Source organism: Asterias rubens, chromosome 2, assembly GCF_902459465.1.
Source record: "Asterias rubens chromosome 2, eAstRub1.3, whole genome shotgun sequence".
In the NCBI taxonomy this organism is placed as follows: domain Eukaryota; kingdom Metazoa; phylum Echinodermata; class Asteroidea; order Forcipulatida; family Asteriidae; genus Asterias; species Asterias rubens.
In genome coordinates, this window is record NC_047063.1 from 14,963,690 (window position 1) to 14,985,323 (window position 21,634).

Consider the following 21,634-nt stretch of genomic DNA (forward strand, 5'->3'; position numbering starts at 1 on the left):
ATAATCAATGATATTTTGATTTAAACTTGTTATTGAATAATGTAAGTATTTATTAATAAGATCTTGTGATTGTCTAATGATTCATTTATAATGTTCCTATCCACAGGTGAAGAATGCTTACATTAACTTCTTGAATCACTGCTACGTTGATACTGAGGTGGAAATGAAGGAAATCTACACCAGCAACCACGTCTGGAATCTCTTTGAGAACTTCCTCATTGATATGGCCATGGTAAGTTTAATTCATGCTTAGGATTTGAAACTTTGCATGTTGGGAGTACAATCAGGTGAGGTTTGTGTTGACATCACGTTTAAATCTCTTTAGGAGTATTGGCTGTTCTGAGAAGAGTCATGAAAAGTCTTCAAACCACAAGTTCTTCCCAGAGTCGTCAAACCACTGGTTCTTCGCAGAGTCATCAGACCACCCCTTTTTCTCAGAACCACGTCTACTCAACGAGATCTTACGAATGATGTCATTGCTAACCTCATCTGAATTTATGACTAGTTTAGTGTCTTTTACACTAGAAACTACATGTAACATCTGAATAAAGTCCTCTGAGAATGAACAGCTCAAGATTTTGTTAATGTGCAACGGATGGAAGAATGTGTACACAAGATTATAGAGCGCCAAAAGTGGAAGATGTGGAACTGGGGCTCTTTTTATTGTTAGAACACGAACTTTTAACCCTTTCAGCAATTTGTTTGCATCTGTATCATTGACTGCATTGGTTATTGTCTGCACTTATCTATTGTTGATCTAGTTCAATGAGTTTTTTCCCCAATCACCCGTCGTTGAATCGCAAAGATGTCAAAGCAAAGAAATTCTATAAAACTGTTCATCAAATCATGAGTACATACACATGAAAAAAGTTGCTGACGAAAATAAAATTGAGGGCAGAAATTGGGCAGCATGTCCAACATGCAATTTTGCTAACTTTGCTGTGGTGTTTTGTTTTGTTTCCGATGCGTTATCAATTTTGTGTCCACATGCATTGTGACCTAGTGAACAAATTAAATATCTTGCCAAGATTGGAGATTGCCAAGAGCTGTTTGCCCGAAATTGCTCCCTATTACACACACATGTACATGGACATCTCCTGTTGTTTCTCTATGTAGGTGTGTAATGCTACACATGATCGGAAGCATGCAGACCACATGCTAGAGAAGTATGTTACTGAGACTATTATGAACATCATAACAACCTTCTTCAGTTCTCCGTTTGCGGAACAGAGTACCACCGTCCAGGTAAGTTTTAACCCATCGCTAAGGGGAAAGTACATTAGTGGGGTTTTTTTTGGAAGAGAGAAATAGATTCTATCCTTGATTTTTCAATGAGTTTATTATCCCACTAGCCTGTAAAACTGTTGTCAATTCATTGGTTCATGATACAATCTACTGCCTCACATGTTGTCTTGTAAACTTAAGTGTGATCACGGCACTTACATGTAATGCCACCCCGAACAAAGATATGGGCAAATTAGGGAGACCACCAACATAGGGCTAGCCCAGTTGGTAGAGTGCCAGTTATCCAGAGGCGGTTGGATCAAATCCCTCTCTATTTCTTTTTGTTCAACATCCAAATCATTTTATTTATGAATATATGTAAATGGCATTTTGATGCAACTTATCTCATTGGTTAGCTTTACCATTTAAAGGCAGTGGACACTATTGGTAAGTGTCAAAGACTAGCCTTCACACTTAAACTTATGCATAAAATAAACCTGTGAAAATTTGACCGCAATTCGGTCATCGAACTTGTGAGATAATAATGAAAGAAAAAAAAAAACCCTTGTCACACGAAGTTGTGTGCGTTTAGAGGGTTGATTTCGAGACCTCAAGTTCTAAATCTGAGGTCTCAAAATCAAATTTGTGGAAAATTACTTCTTTCTCGAAAACTATGGCACTTCAGAGGGAGCTGTTTCGCACAATGTTTTATACCATCAACCTCTCCCCATTACTTGTCATCAAGAAAGGTTTTATGTTAATAATGATTTTGAGTAATTACCAATAGTGTCCACTGCCTTTAAAGTCATTTAATTAATAGAAAAACAAAATCCACTAAAGGATAGAAAATATGGAGTATATGGGCAAGAAGTAGAAATTATCGCTGTTCCAACGTAAATGTATTTTAGTATATTTTCTTTTGTGGTAGACCCGTCAGCCAGTGTTTGTGAGGCTTCTTCAGGGAGCATTCCGTGTGTCTCAGTGTGATTGGCTGTCTGGACAGCAGAAGTACCATGTGGAAAATTGTATCAAAACACTCACCGATATCGGTAAGTAATTTTTTTTTTTTTTTTTGAAGAACAAGTCGCCAGACACACAAGGCCTGAAGGTCACTTCAGGGAGTGGGCTACAACTATTTTTTTCCATAGGCCAATGCCACCTACTCCTAGGGCTGAAACAGGGTTACCCCTTTTACAGTCATTATGGATGTAGGCTTGGGTATCATCAATCCGAAGTAATATCAATATTCATTAAGATTGAAATCATACTAGTTGTTCCATATAATGTTTGAATGCTTGAAATATAGTTACATGTATGTCCTTTTCCCATCAGGAAGTGTATAGTCACCCAAAAGTGTCTTTATAGTTGATAACCTTCTTGCTTATAACATACATGGTTAGCCTGTAGACATTTATTTTACATTCCTTATAGGCAAAGTTTGGCTTTGGCTTTTGGAACTGATGTGGGAAATTTTCATTTCGTGTTTTTGAGGTACCAAGGAAAATCCGGAGCGAGTATGTCCGCGTAGGAAGAATAATCCCACATAAATTAGGGGGCATAAAAACAGATAATTCTTTAAATAACAATTTTTTTTTAAGTGAATCGATTTCAAATTAATTTTAAGAGTGATTATTAAATGAATACGTTTCCTTTAACCATGACGGCATTTGATGTTGTTTTACAGCCAAGAATCGAGGCATTGCTATTCCAGTGGATCTGGATAGTCAAGTCAATACACTCTTCTCCAAGTCACAGATGGTAATGAAGCACACACGGTTCTGGCTCAGTCATAATCCCAATAGAAGACGAGACTCAATGGTGGCCATATCCAGGGATTATCGGAGTATCATTGAAGGATTACAGGTGAGAAAACATTTGACCGGCAGTAACTTATGAATTTATTATTATGCTAAAGGTTCATGTTCTTGTTTTGTTTTTATACATGTTTGTCTTGTCTCTAATTTGTAGTGTGTCTATCTAGGCTGTCTTCGACAATCTTGGCTTAATTTGACAGCCTCATTCTCTCTTTATGTTGGTACACACAGATTAAATAGTGTCCTCCATCCTCTGTGCTTATTATTTTACTTTTATATTTGTGAAATTGTCTATATATATGTTTTATCTTTGGAAGAGTAGTAGGAGATAAGTGTTGACTTTTATTTTATTACTCGTTTGATTACTTGTCTTACAACCAGATGTGGGGAGGCAGGTCTATGGACCACAGTAATTATTTTGCTTTTGTTTCTCCTAGCCCATCTGGAAGTATTTTTTGTATTGCCATGTATTGTTGAAATGGCTGAATAAATAAAAATAATAATAATAATAATAATAATAATAATAATAATAATAATAATAATAATAATAATAATAATAATAATAATAATAATAATAATAATAATAATAATAATAATAATAATAATAATAATAATAATAATAATAATAATAATAATAATAATAATAATAATAATAATAATAATAATAATAATAATAATAATAATAATAATAATAACTTGATTTGCATTGAATTTGAAGAAATGTAGACTAAATGGGTGGTTTAAGTCTAAGTATATACATTTATATTTAGAATAATTTTATTTCTCAGGCAGCCATAAACAAAGTACCTTCACAATACATTTATTTTGGTAATATTAGAGGATGACTTTGGTGGTTGGTGAACCACATGTAGTGTCTCCAAGCTCTATTTTCTTGACTTGTACCATATTCCAGATTGAAGTATTAATTTACTTGTCTTTAAACTTGGTTCTTTTGGCACACCAAATAAAGGGTAAAGCCATCCATTGCCAACAAAACATTTGGTAATAAAGTAAGGTTTGCAGTGACACCGTGTACAATCTCATTGTGAGTAGAAGAGCCGGTCTGTACTGCTCAATATTCAGTCACTAACAAATATTTGGTGTTGTTATTATAAAGATGAATGGGCGTTGAAAGATAAACTTTTTCTTTTGAAATTTTTTGATTATTTAAGGACATAGTGTCGTTATTGGAGGACCAACTGAGGCCATTAGTACAAGCTGAACTGTCTGTCCTAGTCGATGTACTCCACAGACCAGAGCTTCTTTTCCCTCCAGGCACTGAGGCAAGACAGAAATGTGAGAGTGGTGGCTTCATCAGCAAGTAAGATTTTTATTCAATAATTGTAATATAGGATTTGCTGTCGCAGCGTTTAATATCCTGCTAGAAAAGTTAAAAATTTAGAGATGCATGTGGGACTGCACGTCAACAGCCACAACCTCGGTAGTCTATAGTTGGTAAGACACTGCTCTAGAATTGTAAGGGTCGTGGGTTTAAATCCCACCCGAGTTACATGCCTGTGATATTTTTTCACAGGTCTCGGGAAAGTACTGAGTATACAGTGCTAACACACATCGGTGTATGGGTACAAACCAAAATTAATACTCTTTATCCCTGATTCAAATTTAACATCTCTTAAACTCGCCAGGTTGATCAAGCACACAGAGAAGCTTCTTGAGGAGAAAGAGGAGAAGCTTTGCATTAAAGTGTTGCAGACTCTGAAGGAGATGATGACAGTGGATATAGACTACTCTGAGAAGGTAATAATAAACCAGTGTAAACTGCTGTGTCCTCCGTAGCATGAGTCTAGATGACTGTCCCTTAGCTCTCAACCCATTAATAACATCTATCTAGAGTTGATGAGAAGAGGGAGGGTTAACTAAGAGAGACCAAATAACTAGGGAAAAGAATTAAACTGATGAACTAAATAACACTAACTCCACAGTCAGTTATTTCTTTTTCATTTTCTATTAAAAAACAATGCAAATATCATTTTTATTAAATTAAGTTGGATTCTACTCAATTTTTTGCTCAAAACAAAAATTACCTGAAGAAAGAGAGTGAACAAAAAAATTGCCAATATGTAACAAAACATCAAATGCAACATTTTGATGTTTATATCGGCAAATGCTGGCAGAAAACAGTTCATGTACAACACAAACCCATATTCGCACTTCGTTCAACGGTTCAAATTTCAAAGATAACTACAATCGTAAGACCATTTATACATCATCTTGAAGAATTCAAAAACTTATTCTTGTGACGGCAATTTTTCTAATTTTGCAAAAATCTCTCTTTAGATTCACCTGCATATAAAAACTGAAGAAAAAGAAACAACCAAAGTTCACTTCTTTGTATAATGTTTTGGGGTATTTTTTATTTATTTGTCTATTTTGTTGTTGACAAACAGTTCAAAAAGGTTTAATTGCCTTCTATCTAAAGCTTATTGTTGGTTTTGGGTTATTATTATTTTAACCTTGATCTCTTGCATCGACATCACACACATTTCTATTGTCAGCCATTTCGGGACATCTATTGCATGTAAAGATATGGTCCGACAACCATACTCAAGTTGCCTGTTATGCTCACTGCAGAGTAACGCAGGCAATTTCAATCTCAAGAAGGCGAACCAATATTGGATGGTGATGTCGGGTGTACTGGGTCAATAAGGGATACTAACTTCTTCACGTGACACTTTCCACACTAAACCTAGGCCCAGTTAATTTCCTTTAATACCCAGTTGAATCCCTGCAAGGTTCTGTACAATATTGGTTGTGATATGAGTTCAGAATTATTGGAGTATCATTATAAAAGCTTTCTTAGTGATAGAGTTATTATATGCGCCAATCATTCCAACCAAAACATGCATTGACCTCATTGCAGACGTGGAACGCACCTACAGAATGCGCACAATTTCCACCATTTTGGGACTCTATTCCTCTATACATTTTGATTCATAAAATCGTGGGCAATATAGGCGTGGTGTTAGTGCGCTGCCCATCCTGCAAAGGGTCAATTCACATTTTATAAGAACATGCTGGCTGGCTGTTTGATTTTCAAACCATTCATAAAAAAAAGTAGTTTTTGCCAAGGTGGTCAAATACACGTATTAAGTATTAGAGATGAAAACTACTATTGTACTCAACCTTCAATGTAATGAACTTCATGCTTGCTATCATATTAATCCCATTTACCCTTTGGATGAGGGGGGTTTAAATTCTTTATAATCATGGCTGGATAGTTGGGCTCAATGGAAGAGCAAGTTGCAAGTGAAGCTTTGGAAAGCAATGATCTAGTGTGTAAAAACACTGTTTACTCTGAACTCCAACCTTGGCTTGGCACGCACACACGACGACTGTGCCACGTTCACCATTTTGGTGGGCAACAGGTTTACGTGTAAACGCTGCGCCACCTAAAATGCCCACTTTACTTTATTACGCACTCACAGTGACATTGCCCATCAAATGGCGCATCCAAGATTATTATGATGATGACGTCAGGTGCAATATGTGATTCCGTCAATGAGATATCAGTTAATGATTTGGTCAAGGGGTCTATGGCATTCAAACCACTTGATATCTAACAAGCAAAAAGAATGACGTTTTGTTATTATTATCACCAGTGGTTTAACTGTTCAGCCGATCAGAATGTCAAAGCTAATTTACTGAGCTCTCTATCCAGTCAGTATTATATAATAGAGTTGAGTTTATCGGTGCTTATAGGTATCCTTGTTATTACCATTTCCTTCTACTCTTTAACAACACTGCATGCCTACTTGCTTCTCCATCTACCCCCTACCATTGATTCATTCATTAATTCATCCGCCCACCTCCCTCCCCCTCCCCCCCTTCCTCCTTACATCAATCTTGCCTGCTCATCACCATCTTCATCAGGCCAAGGAGATCAACCTGCAGAACATGACAAAGAAACAAATGGAGGATTCTAATAGGGTAAGATTAGCCGTCCCCAAGCATGCAGTTGGTGGTTCCCAGCATGCTAAGGGAACAGTTTTCATGCAACTACTACCAAGCACTATCTCTCGCTTCTCTAGTTTATTGCACTGTGTGGTTGAAGTATTTTTATGGCAAGTTGTACGGTATGGTATGAAGCATTTGTAAAATTGTAGTAATAATATTGGTGGTTTCTTTTATAGCGCTTAAATTTGTCACTCAGTGGCGCCGGGCCATTTTATTCATTCCTCAAACCACCTTCCCTCCCTGGGGAATATGCAGCCGGTGCTGCCAAATAAGTAGTGCACAAAGCTATTTCAACCTCACTGGAAACAGTGAAGAATCAAATGTCGTGTTGTTGACCAGTTGATGGTACATGGATGTGTGTGGTCTTGAACTCTGAAGACAACTTCTGCCTTCTAGGCTGATGTATTTGTTGGCAGATGGAAACTAATTTGATTACCAATGCTGTATCATACCCACTACGTCTTTTAATCCTCTGTGGCTAACCGCTTTGTCAAGTTTTGCTTTCCCTTAATACTATCTCATTGAGTTGAACTGTTTTTCATCAAGATTTGTATAAAGAAACTGTTTTGAAAAGGGGTGGGGTTGCGATCTTTGAAAATTAGTAAACATTACTTTGATGTGAATTAATGAGCACTGAAAGCGGCTTGCTAACTTGCTGAACATTATCACTAACTTACATACGATGGAGCAGAAACTGTGGCGAAAGTGCATGCGCTACAACAATTGTCAAAGCCCATTAATTATGATCATTTCATCTTTTTAAGAAAGGAACAACTCTGCTTTTGAATAAGAAATCTTAAAGGGAGGCTATACCTTTGATAATTGTTTAAAAAAATCTTATGACTGAAAATACATACTTGGTAAGAAGCGCTGTAAACATGTGCAGCATTTTGATTACGTTCTAAGGGATAAATCATAAAGCAGGACTTTGCTTTCTTTGTGCAAATACGGAGGGTTGTTTCATATACTCGTTAAATAACTGGAACAATGGCTGGGGAGGGAGGAGTAATTAAAATTGGAGAAGTGGTTTTTGTGATCGTCTGGAGGCTACAATCAAGTGCAAAAGTTATTAAATTGACCAAGGATAGTTGCTAAATCCATGTCAATTGATGTGTCAGTATGTTTTTGTTTTTTGTCCTTTTGGCATATTTTGCTGATGTTCTGTCTGTGCTTTTCATGGAATACATATATACATTTATTTGTTTTTTTTGTGTTGTTTTTTTCATTTTGTGAGGCAGGTATGTGTACAGATTTGCTTGTTCTGTTTCTTTTCACTATTCTTTGCTGTCAAAGACAAAGTACCTACATGTAAAAGGCAATTTTGTATTATTAGTGGTGTTTTTTTTAGCTGAAAGCTCAATTCTTGTTATTGTGTGTATACATAGTAATTAACAAGACGGGTAGTATTATTAGTTTTTTTATAGTTGGTATAATTTGAATTACTGTGCATCCCTTAATGTAAAATTGATTGCCAACTTCCACATTGCAGAGGTTACTGGTATAAAAGTGCAGCATTTGGGAAGAGGGCTGATAGATTGTCTTTTAAGTAACCCAATCCAGGTTTTTCGATGTGAATTGTGATTGTTAATGGTTTGGTTATTTACTGAGTATGTGAAGTACTTATGTAAACATGCACCTGTTTATGCACACCTGTTTTAAACACATGGAATTGTATGATTGACTTTAAGAGTATTTTGTTAATTTGGTGTCCAGTGATGTGGCATGACACAAGTTTATTGTTGAACCTTCATAACTCATTGACTACAAGGTTCAAACGGAATAGTCTTCAGTCCAACACCATTCAGTAACTCAACACCCAAACTGTTAAAGGCAGTGGACACTATTGGTAATTACTCAAAATTATTTTTAGCATAAAACCTTTCTTTGTGATGAGTAATGGGGAGAGGATGATTGTATAAAACATTGTGAGAAACGGCTCCCTCTGAAGTGCCATAGTTTTCGAGAAAGAAGTATTTTTCCACAAATTTGATTTCGAGACCTCAGATTTAGAACTTGAGGTCTCGAAATCAACCATCTAAACGCACACAACTTCGTGTGACCATGGTGCGACAAGGGTGTTTTTTTCTTTCATTATTATCGCGCAAGTTCGATGACCGATTGAGCTCAAATTTTCACAGGTTTGTTATTTTATGCATATAATGAGATACACCAACTGTGAAGGCTAGTCTTTGACAATTACCAATAGTGTCCACTGCCTTTAAACTCTGATTTTGGTGTTGCATTTATGTATCATCAGCCCATGTAAAGCATAGTCACTTACTAGTGTACATGTAGTCCTCAGTCCAACACCATTCAATAGCGTAGTCAATGAACTACATGTAGTAACCTCCTTAATCATACAAAAGTTAAGTGATTGCATTTTGAGTGGTCATTAGTGATTAGTATGAGCGCTTTTTTAAACACTGAAATTTACCATTGGTGTCTCAATTACTTGGTCATCAGTCTCATGCATTCTTCATAACTTATCACTTACCAATAGGCTCCATATGTATGCACATCAGGGTTGCAGGGGAAAGCTGTTGTACTCAGTGACACACTACGTAATTTGGCCAACAGACCTCAAATTGAAATAGAAACTAACTTAATGTTTTTGTACAATATTTAGAATAATGGTAAAAGGTATTCTTTCCATTTACCACCTGTACGTCATTTTGTTTCCACTGTTGTATGCCATGTCAGTGAAAAACACACATCAAAAGAAGTTCATTGATTATGTGTTAATGTCTCAGTCGATTTTAGCTTAGGTCTCCCCCCCAAAAAGGACAATTTTAGCTTAGGTCCCCCCCAAAAAGGTTTTAATAACTATGTTTCTATCGCTCGCTTGTGCTCTATTTTTCTTCTCTATTTTGGCTGTTGTTGATGGACTGTGCTTGAGTATGCTGTATTTGTGTCGGTCTTTGAACAATACAAAAAAATGTTCTAAAAAACCCAGTCGATTGACTGGAGGATTAGCATTTGCTGATGCTTTGCGGGAAAGTCAGGAGAAAATAATTGAAAAGAACTGTAAAAATGGTTTCCATTCATCACCAAATGATCTCATTTAAAGGCACTGTACACGTTTGGTAATTGTCAAAGACCAGTGTTCTCACTTGGTGTATCCCATCATAGCATAAAATTACAAGCCTGTGAAAATTTGGTCTCAATTGGTCATCGAAGTTGCGAGCAAATGATCAAAGAAAAAAATACCCTTGTTGGACGAATTTGTGTGCTTTCAGATAGGAATAAAAGACTTCTAGCTCGAAGTCTTTTATTATTTTAGTGAGAAATTACCTCTTTCTCAAAAACTACGTTACTTCAGAGGGAGTTGTTTCCCACAATGTTTAATACTATCAACAGCTCTCCAATGCTCGTTACCAAGTCAGTTTTTAAGTTAATATTTGTTTGGAGTAATAACCAAACGTGTACCTTCCCTTTAAGAGGGTGTTGTTGTAGAGAGTAAGAAACCTGCTCATTATTACTATGAAGAGACTTTCTATTCACCAATCACTTCAATCAGTGAGAACTAAATGTGCGTTGAACTCTGGTGGAATCTGAACAACATTGTAAAGAGATTTTGAAATTCTTTCACAATCTACTCATAGCTCAGAGACTTGATGTTAAAATGGTTTCAATATATCGCCAAATGATCTCATTTGTGATGAGTTACCGGTAATGTGTTAGTGTGAGAGTAAGAAACCTGCTCATTATTACTATGAAGAGACTTTCTATTCACCAATCACTTCAATCAGTGAGAACTAAATGTGCGTTGAACTCTGGCGGAATCTGAACAACATTGTAAAGAGATTTTGAAATTCTTTCACAATCTACTCATAGCTCAGAGACTTGATGTTAAAATGGTTTCAATATATCGCCAAATGATCTCATTTTGTGACGAGTTAATGTGTTAGTGTGAGAGTAAGAAACCTGCTCATTGTTACTATGAAGAGACTTTCTATTCACCAATCACTTCAATCAGTGAGAACTAAATGTGCGTTGAACTCTGGTGGAATCTGAACAACATTGTAAAGAGATTTTGAAATTCTTTCACAATCTACTCATAGTTCAGAGACTTGATGTTAAAATGGTTTCAATATATCGCCAAATGATCTCATTTGTGACGAGTCAATGTGTTAGTGTGAGAGTAAGAAACCTGCTCATTGTTACTATGAAGAGACTTTATCAATGAGAAATAAATGTTCATTCGTTGAATTCTGATGATTTTTGAACACTACGTAGTAACTGATTTATTTGTTTGTGTGTGTGTTAGGGAGAGGAGCTGCGCCAAGGGTTGTTGCTGCGCTACTATGGCAAGTCCTATCTTCGTCTGAAGCATGAAGTAACATCTCATCAAGGCTCAAGAAACCAAGCAAGCATGACCATCTCTGGACCAGGCTCAGTGGTGCTAAGTAGAGCAGAGATGACTCTATCAGAGGTAAGATCCTTGAATTATCTTCAGCCAGGGTCTCGTCCGACCCCGGTAGGCGTAGCGCACACATAATAATTTTCATATGTGGCATTTTTGTCTATGTTGGCAAATTCTACATGTGTCTTATCACCTGCATCCGGTCCACATAGAAAATGCACTCTAGGATGCTCTTGTGGAATCGCCATCTCTTCTCCAGAAATAAAACAGACTGATGAAATCCTGTTCTGTAGCTTACATACCCAAGTATTACCCAAGTATTACCCAAGTACCCACACATGCCCACCAACGCACCAGCCTTGCAGTAGCCACGACAAGTCACCGCAGACCAAAAATTGTGCATGTTCATTTTTGTTTCCACTTAGGAAAATGAAGGCTATGGGAGGTTAGTTAGCTTTTATGACATGTTTGGCATCACGCCCTGGTTCAGCAGTCACCTGTGAGAACTTAAAACCGGATGTCATTGTTTTTATCTTGTCCACGCAGCATGCTTAAAGATAAAACTGAATTGGCTTAGTCTTAAACCACTCTCGTCGACCGATTTGACTAATTATATTTCAACTCGATTCATTCAAGTTTTAAGAGCGTTTGAACATACAAAGTTCAAGAGGAATAGTTCAAACTGCTTGAAACCGACTTTAGATGTGTCTGAACAACCCCTAAGACCCTCTCTTTAAAGGCAGTGGACACTATTGGTAATTACTCAAAATAATTATTATCATAAAATCTTTCTTAATTGCCAGTAATGGGGAGAGGTTGATAATATAAAACATTGTGAGAAACGGCTCCCTCTAAAGTGACGTATTTCGAAAAAGAATTAATTTTCCACGAATTTGATTTCGAGACCTCATATTTAGAATTTGGGGTCTCGAAATCAAGCATCTGAAAGCACACAACTTTGTGTGACCATGGTGCGACAAGGGTGTTTTTTTCTTTCATTAATATCTTGCAACTTTGATGACCGATTGAGCTCAAATTTTCACAGGTTTGTTATTTTATACATATGTTGAGATACACTAACTGTGAAGACTAGTCTTTGACCATTACCAACAGTGTCCACTGTCTTATAATGAAATTATATGATAATGGAATTGAGCATGTTATTTCTCTTGATACGCAGGTTCAATGTCAGTTGGATAAGGAAGGAGCATCCTCTTTGGTGATTGATCTTGTCATTAAGAATAGCAGTAACCGTGTATTCCTGGAGAGTGTGGAACTTGGTATTGCTCTACTAGAAGGAGGAAATACTAACATACAAGTGAGTATTGTTTATGGTTGGGACAGACAATTGCGGATAGCTGCATCAGACCTTCATACACAACTGCCTCAATCCTTCAAACACTCTTTCAGTATTCAGGCTTTTTTTGCATTTTGAACCTAAAATTTCCAGCTTTTTGAGATTTTTTGAAATTTGTATTAAGAAAAGTGGCTGACTGGATTTTTTTAGGCTTACCAAGTTCAATAAAAAATGATTTTGTTTGTTTGTCTGTTTGTTTACTTTTATGTTGAGATGATCTTCCTGTCAAGGCAAACTCCCACATGGGGACCCAAGCTGGCACCAGCCAATCTCTATCATTCTATCATACAAAAATTTGTTTAACGTTTATGATTATGAAATGTACAAGTAAAGAAATTGTTATTCAATATCTGGATGACAATACTTATTCTAGTCATTGTGAAATCATCGGTTAGCTTTGGAGATTCAAATCTGCAACCTTGACCAACTTGATCAATGTAGTCCTCTTCCACAACATTTTTGGGATACGCAGTTCATTGATAATCTTAATGTCTCAAACTATTTCAGAGATCAATCATCAGTTGTCTGATGTCGGACAAGAATTCTGAGAAATTTTTCAAGGTGTTCTTTGATCGGATGAGGGAAGCTCAAGCAGAGATCAAGGCTACAGTGACTGTGAATACTGGTGAAGGTATGAGTAACAAAGCAGCAGAAGAAGGAGTGACACCAGCTAAAGATATCACCAATGTCGGCCGTACAAGGAGAGGTGTGTTTTTTAGACATAAGAAATGTGAAACTGAATGAATTTTTTACGTTTTAATTAGGGAATTAAAGGGTAGCGACGAGTTCTTAAACGTCTGTTAAAAGCCAGCAGGGTCATTCCTATTCATAAATGCCCTTTTGAAAATTTGAGGTTGAAGTATTTTTTTCAAAAACTTTGTCAAGTGTGTTTTTGATGCGCGTGGGTTGTGTGTTTGGGCGCGCGCTTAGAAATAGATTACGCCTGCGCGCTTAGAAATAGATTACGCGCCGTTACTGATAGCTATGAATTGTGCGTTCCGCGTGATAATATTGGCATACGCGCGCACCCGACTCGCGGAAGCCAGCCGATTATAACCAGCTCCAGCTGGTCATTATCATCGTTTAGCGACCCCCACGTGACGCGCTTTCCACCAATAGGAGTAGCGAAACTGTCTGGGGCATTTCAAATTGCATTGGGGATAAAGAATACTATTTGTTTTTAACCTTACACCAATGTGTGTAAGCACTGTATACTCAGTACTTTCCCGAGATCTGTGAAAAGACATCTGCTCTAGATTTGCATAAGTCATGGGTTCAGATCACAGCTGAGTAGTATGTCTTTGATTTACAGTTGTAGGATGACTGTAAACTTTTCAAAACAGATTTTACTTGTGAAATCTGGATGTTATCTCAATGACTGTTGACATCTTAGATCACCAACATTCTGGTAAGGTTATAGCTTATGTCAACACCAAGTGTGCTTTTCTTATTGTAGTTGGACAAGTCCCGAATGGTTCCATCAGTGATGATCTTAAGGACCAACTAGCCGATGCAGCCTTACACACCAGCAAGGCCTTTGCAGCTGTGCGTAAAGGCCGCGATGATGACCCATCTGCCATCCTACCAGGGTTTGATGTTCTCGGTGGAGGAGAGAAGTCCAAAGAGGAGGAGAAAGCGATGAGTCCGGAGATTGCCATCATGCAACCTATCCTCCGCTTCTTACAGTTGCTGTGTGAGAATCACAATAGAGAGTTACAGGTGGGTGTTAGTCACATGTACATCACATGTCTAGCTTGTGGCTCTGCTCAGACGCGGGCCCAATTTCATGGCTCTGCCTCCCGCCGAATTATGTGATTACAATCACCATTCTCCGCTTGCACAGCAAGCGCCGAATTTCTGCGCCAGTCTTGTACAAGTAAGCGTAGAATGCTTAGCGCTGTGGAGCACCCAAGAGCTCTGATTCGTAAGCGCTGATTATTTGCTTATAGAAATTGGGCCCTGATCACATATGCATCACATCTCTAGCTTGTTCAGATATGATCATATGCATGTCACATGCCTGGCATGAAGTCAAGTTCACATGTTTACATTTTGTTCGAAACTGCCGTCATCTGTCAGGTGTACTGTTGTGAATGATATGAATCCCATTTAAGACAGGTTGTTGTTTTCGTTTGTGGTTTTGTATTCTAGAAGCCAATATTCTTTTCTAGAATATATATCAGCCAATGAAATAAAGACTCAGAAGTGTAAACATGTAGTACCCGTGACAAACAAAGATAATCCAGTGTGTTTTAAATGTTGAACAATCTTTTTGATGACATGTTTAGGTGTGGACAGTTAGGATGATTTTTTAGCTGCCTTCATGTCTAGTTTACTTTCCAATAATTCCCGCTCCTGTGAGTAGTGTGTTATCACAAATGTCAGTTTATGGCTCCAGATTTCCAGTTATAATGACATCCGTTATCAAGCACCCAGACCCCTTATAAACCAAGTACAAAATTAAAGGGCGAGCTGGTCTATAAAAAAGTGTTTGAAACAGTTTGTTATGAAATCGATATGGTCAGAACGATGTAGTACATACACACCTCTCAGTGTTAGGGTAAAACCAAACGATATGGTCCCTAAATATCTAAAATATGCGTGAGACCCTGCTAAGTCTTTTAAATTAAAGTGTAGGAATGAACGTACTTTGCCCACAGCAAGGTGGTACTAATAGCTTGAATGTAGCAGCCACTCTTAGGCTTGAATAGGAATCAGCAATGTTTCATCTCGCGAGTCAATCAATTGTTTCAACTCTTATTAAAGGAACACGTTGCCTTGGAAGGGACGAGTTGGTCTATAAAAAGCGTTTGAAACCGTTCGTTATGAAATGCATATGGTTAGAAAGATGTTTTAAAAGTAGAATATAATGATCCACACAAGTATCACTCAAAACTGCACGGTTTTCCTTTTACGTCGCGAACTAACACGGTCGGCCATTTATGGGAGTCAAAAATTTGACTCCCATAAATGGCCGACCGTGTTGGTCGATAAGGTAAAACGAAAACCACGCAATTTCGAGGCATATTTGTGTAGATCATTGTATTCTACTTTTACAAAATCTTTCTACCCATATGCATTTTATACCAAACGGTTACAGAACGCTTTTCAAAGACCAACTCGACCGATCCAAGGCAACGTGTTCCTTTAACAGCCTTGTTACCAGCAGTTTACATCCGCATGTTACCCGTAAGTTATTTGGCTATGAATTACCAAGTAGTAAACTCAAATTTCCTGGAATGCGCCATGAAGTGTAATTCATGTACATGTATACATGATACAGTACTACATGTACATATTGTTCTAGACTAACATGTAGCTGTACTGCCAAAATGATTTGAAAGGTAGGTTAAAAAGTTGATGTAGCGTCTGTGCTATGGTTTATAACTGCCTGCAAAAACAACTTGATGGTAGATATAGATTGGTAGCCATTAGTTATTGATAAAACTATTGATACAATACCTAGGAATGGACCTCTATTCAGATTGACATAGCCTAGGTTTTAGACAGGGTCTGGCAGTCTGGTGTGTAAGATGAAAATGTGTACTACTCGGCTCATTTTAGATACCTTACGGAGACCAAGGACAAAATGAAAAACGAGGGTGGGGGGGGGGGGGGATTCTACTTGGAAATTCTTAAGACCTGGGTGCCCGAGCCTCCTGTGTGATGAGATGATGATGTGTAGACCTGCAACTGAATGCACTGTTGAGTGTGTGAAGTTACAATGTCTACTGTGCACAGATCATTGGTACATGTAAAATAACCCTTCCCACACATTGCCCTCATTGTGTACCCTTACAGAATTGGTTACGTCAGCAACAACACGTGGTTGTCAAGACATCAGGCAGTTCGGTTTGTTAAATAACTTATCATTCTATATTCCCCCCCACCTTCTTCCTTTACCATGCTCTGTATATATAGCTTTAGATTTACCCATGCTCCTTTGATGTATACCCACGACCTATGACCCCCTTCATTCATCAGTGCACGTAGTTTATTAATGTCAATCTCTCAAAGGTTCTTTCATTTAGCACAGTTGTGTCAAAAGCACAGACATGGAGCGGGTGATACCTCATATTTCAATTGCAGGTACATGTATGGAAGATTGCATCTGTACATATACACATGTACATCTACATGAAAGATTATTTCTGATTTGGTCAAATCATTTTCCCCCAAGGTATTCATGTTATATGACAGGTCTGGCCACAATTATTGAAGTACTGTTGAATAATGACACCGACTATAGAAACTTTAGCTAAAACATGATTCAGGACTGCAATGTTTTCCCCCGTCTTACATGTCGGTTTTATTTGCACTTTGTGAAGATAGGCGTGGTGATAAGTTGACCTTCCTTGTCATGAATGTCTCTAAGAATTATAGGATGATGAAAACATACCCACTAAGAACCAAGCTTTGATTTGATAATGATTAATCAGCAGTTCTGATTAATCATCTGGGCCCAATTTCATAGCGCTGCTAACCCAAAAAAATTTGCTTAGCATGAAATTTCTCCCTTGATAAAAACAGAATTGCCAACCAAATGTCCACGTGATTTTCAGGACAAGCAAACAACAGCTGAATACCAGTAAGAAGCAACCTGCAACAAATGGGGTTTGTTTGGTAATCCTGTTTTTATCAAGGATGAAATTTCATGTTAAGGAAAACTAATGTGCTTAGCAGCGCTATGAAATGTGGCCCAGTTCTGGCAACGATGCAGTTGAATAAAGAGAAATATACATTACAAAAAATAAAAAATAAAAACTCAGAAGTACTCAAAGGGGTTGAACCTTGACATGATTTATGAAACTATCCCATTGGCATTCCTTTTCCAAATTTCTCACTGTTAGTATATTTGTTCATGATGATACTTAGTGATTCTGTTGAAGCAGTTACTAATTCAGCCTAACATTGGTCTGTTTCTCAAGAATTATTACTATGTGTTACTATTTGTAAACCATTGTACCTTTTCACGTACAACAGTTTAGGTCCTACACATTTTCCAAGTCATCGTTCAAGTACTATAATTAGTCATTAGAATTAAACCATTTATTTATATCTGGCATCGTCATTGATATTAGACTAACAAATTCAATATCCAATTGTACTTAACACATTAAAAAATCCACTTCAGTGTTGTCTTGTGTTAAATGCCCAGTTGGAGTCTATCGGTGAAATGTTTCTTTTACTTTTAGTTTGTAGTGGTGTCTTGTTTATTGTACACCCTTTGTGCGTAGCTGGCCGTGTCTTTGTATCAATGGTGCAACCTCCAAAAAAGTTGTCAATTGTTGTATGCAGTCTTGTTGGATGTTATTGTACATTTATTGTGTAACTACATGTAACAGTTAGATTCGTTAATACTTAAAACATTTTCACACTATTTTACCAATAATCAGGGTTTTGGAACCTGTGACAATTTAGTTTCTGGGTGTCTCGTCACCCAGTCATAAAAAGTTTCCCTCTGTGCGCACTCACAAGGTTGGAATCACTTGGTTAAATGAGAATTGAAGGTTTGCACGGTGAAAAGACAATATACATAAGAACAATTGTGGTGACACCATGTAGATAGATCTCTTTCCAGTGATTGGCGATTCTGAGAAGAATGGAGGAGAACTCAACATTTCTGTCTCCTTAAGAAGGACAGAACAAATTTTTACAAAAACGATGAGCCCTCGTTGCCTCTCAGAACCACCACCACTCAAAAGAGATCCATCTACATGGTGTCACCACAAAGTTTCTGATGTACAGTGCACGTATTTCTCGGTTATCTGACATAGCAGTTTGATACGGTTATCGGATATGGATACCTTATACGGATGGATAGACGCTTCTTAACTAGTAACCTAGCACAGAAAGTACGGTATCACAGAAAGCACAACACAACTTGGGTAGGCAGGCTACGAGTATGTTCCTTTAATAATTTCCCACACAGTTGCCCTTTAAAGTAAGTACTTGTCAGGATGTTCCGTGATTTTTCGTTGATCTCCCTATATCACGAAATTGGAAAAATAGCAGAGATGAAGGACTCTGCCCATGTCAAAACAAAATCTTCAAATGTCTAGATGACATTATGTAGAGTACATAAACCTCTAAAATGTTACCACCTTGGCCTGTGAGCTCAAAAACTTGCTTAGCACAAAATAATCTTGCTTAGCTAAAGTGTACATTGATGCCGCTGGTGTATTTTTGCTTTAATAGCAAAAACTTGTGCTAAGCAGCATTTTCTTTCAAATGGCTCATTGAAATTGGTCTGTCCCAGGCATTTTATCTCCACACCAAGAGAAACGGTTTTCTCCATTTTCCAGGATTTTTCATGAATAAACAATGACACCCCTGTGAGTGGTGAGGACAGTTCGGAGAGTGAAAATTACATCCTTTGCATCTACACCAGTAGTATGGTTAAATAAGGGAGCTACACGTATTACTCAGTTTTTTAATAACTTGTTCACTTTAACCCAACCGCATTCATGGTGAAAACAAGTGTTTTAGAATACACATTAAATACAAAGGGAAAGAGTTATGAAAAAATACAAAACATCCGATAAAACACTCTTCGGCACACCTGAAAAATAAGCGTCACAACAACATGTACATGAAATATTTATGCCATATAGACCCCCCCCCCACCCCCCCCCCAAAAAAAATAATAAACAACCAAAAACAGTCCAAAAACCACAAAATATGTTTTGACATTAACCACAATGCTTTGTTTTTGTAGGTACTTTGTTGGCTGTGTTGAAGGAGGGATGTAAATTCAATGTTGCAACAATACTTTCAAATAATGTTCTTGTAATGTAAACTCACTGTATTGATGATAAAATTATGAATTTTCTCATTTCAGCGTGATCTTTGCGTGATCTTTGATTCTAAATGTTTTCACCTCATGTTCCAATGTGCTTATAATGCCATCACTGTCTTTCTGCCATACTACCCTACATGTAGAAAAGTAAAATTCTTTCAGCTTATCATAGTGTGCCAAAGTTTCAAACAGAGGTCAAAGAAAGACCTATCCATGGCTGAGAGTTGTGTGCTGCACGTAGATACATGCTTCTGACGTTGACCTCAGTGATTGTGTACCCTATGAAAGGGGTTATAAACTGAACTGATTTAAGACTGTTTTGACTTCAACTAATTTTTAGGATCAGGGCTTGATTTCACAAAGCACACAGATTCTGTCTCCTGACGATGACTAGAGCAAGCTCGTCGAAACGTTGAGACCAACCCAAGAACTGACTCCGCGGTAGTCCAGTTAATTACGATCCCATAGGCTAAAGTAGTAGTCCCAGCCTATTTCTTTACCATCTGCCCAGGTAATAGTTAATAAGCAGGACAGTTCTTTTCAGAACTGAGAAGTCTCCCGAACACCCGAACAATCTACTCCGCGGTAGTAGAATTAAGCAAGATAGTTTTCTAAGAACAAACTCTACCTGGCAAGTAGATACACACATGGTGTTACCGCAAACGATTCATCTTATGATGAGTTGTCAGAGTTCACCTGAGTGCATTGAGAAATATTGTTATATATTGTTCAATGGTTGCTCGATTCGGCCAGGGACCTCCATGGTTTAATTAATATTATTTTTTTTACTCTCAATTTATGTTATGGGCAACCATTGCCTTCAAGCTTTGCTTCTTAAATGGATCCATATACTGTGGAATTACTGTGGCATTTTGAAATAAAACAATTATTCAAAAGTTGTGACTTAAGATCAACCTTGTGAAAACGAACCCTGAGCTGCTTTTATCAAGTAACGATATCTTCTGTATTTTTATCTCTCATTTTCTCAACAATCATTATTGTTATTTCAAACTGTATCTTTTTCTATTGTGGAACCATCACACGGCCAAGAAGGATTTGGGACTTAATCCACTACTCTTTATTCCATTACTCTTTGCTTCTATCCCAAATTGTTGTATCTCCTTTATTCCTGTGTTTGAACCGCAGACAAAAGTAGTGATCATTTTGATGTACTGTACACCCTGTGAAGCCTTTGCTAGTTAAAGTGTGTCTAACCCTTTGCAACTCATTTCTATTTATATGTGATTTATCATCTAAATTACCCTAATTGTGGGTGATTTCTCTTAAACATAACAGTTTTCTCAGTGATATACTTGTCAATGTCAGTGAATATTTGACATCAAGTAGGTCAAGGAATATCATATATCATTCTTGGTGACACTAGCATCTTTGACTTTGAATATCTCTTGTCAATTAAAATAATCGGAAAATAGGATTTCTTGACTAAAAGGTATCGGAACTAAACAAAAATTAATAAAGAAGTGCATCAAGAACACAATGTGGGCTGTTAATGCTTCATCCGTCACAGGATTCTTCTTCAGAATTGATAAAGAAGCTGTGAAATAGAAACCAGCCCTGCATCTTGAAGATCGTGTTTATTGTTGTTTAGATGATCCTCCGGTCAATGGAACTAATGGCCAATCCCTCTCATACAAACAATGGTGTAGAGTCTATGATTATGAATTGCACACATTCTGATTCAGTAACTAGACAGCAATACTTATTCTAGTCATTGTGAAATCAGCGGTTAGTTTGGTAGGATACGAACCCACAACCTTGTGATTGCAAGTCATGCAGTGGTTGCAAGTCATGCTGTCTAACCACTGGACCACGATGACATCATCCGTCGTCATTCTAACCTTATCCCAATGTCATTCTTTACATCCAGAGCTACCTGAGACATCAGAACAATAAGACAAACTACAACCTGGTGTGTGAGACACTACAGTTCCTGGACTGCATCTGTGGTAGCACTACCGGCGGGCTCGGCTTACTTGGCTTGTACATCCATGAGACTAACGTACTGCTGATTAATCAGACGCTGGAGAGTTTGACTGAATACTGCCAGGGACCTTGCCATGAGAACCAGGTTAGAACCATTT

The 21,634-nt window shown here is 37.5% G+C and overlaps 1 protein-coding gene across 1 annotated transcript in view; it reads left to right on the plus strand.

Moving 5' to 3' along the window:
* Window positions 1-21,634, plus strand: part of LOC117303095 (inositol 1,4,5-trisphosphate receptor-like) — a 112,728-nt gene that overhangs the window by 67,229 nt on the left and 23,865 nt on the right. The window contains exons 33-44 of the mRNA XM_033787178.1: window positions 107-232; window positions 1,117-1,245; window positions 2,153-2,273; window positions 2,909-3,087; window positions 4,211-4,359; window positions 4,685-4,796; window positions 6,930-6,986; window positions 11,281-11,445; window positions 12,557-12,694; window positions 13,241-13,439; window positions 14,190-14,452; window positions 21,421-21,621. Coding sequence (XP_033643069.1) covers window positions 107-232; window positions 1,117-1,245; window positions 2,153-2,273; window positions 2,909-3,087; window positions 4,211-4,359; window positions 4,685-4,796; window positions 6,930-6,986; window positions 11,281-11,445; window positions 12,557-12,694; window positions 13,241-13,439; window positions 14,190-14,452; window positions 21,421-21,621 — 1,839 coding nt within the window. The remainder of the gene's footprint in view (window positions 1-106; window positions 233-1,116; window positions 1,246-2,152; window positions 2,274-2,908; window positions 3,088-4,210; window positions 4,360-4,684; window positions 4,797-6,929; window positions 6,987-11,280; window positions 11,446-12,556; window positions 12,695-13,240; window positions 13,440-14,189; window positions 14,453-21,420; window positions 21,622-21,634) is intronic.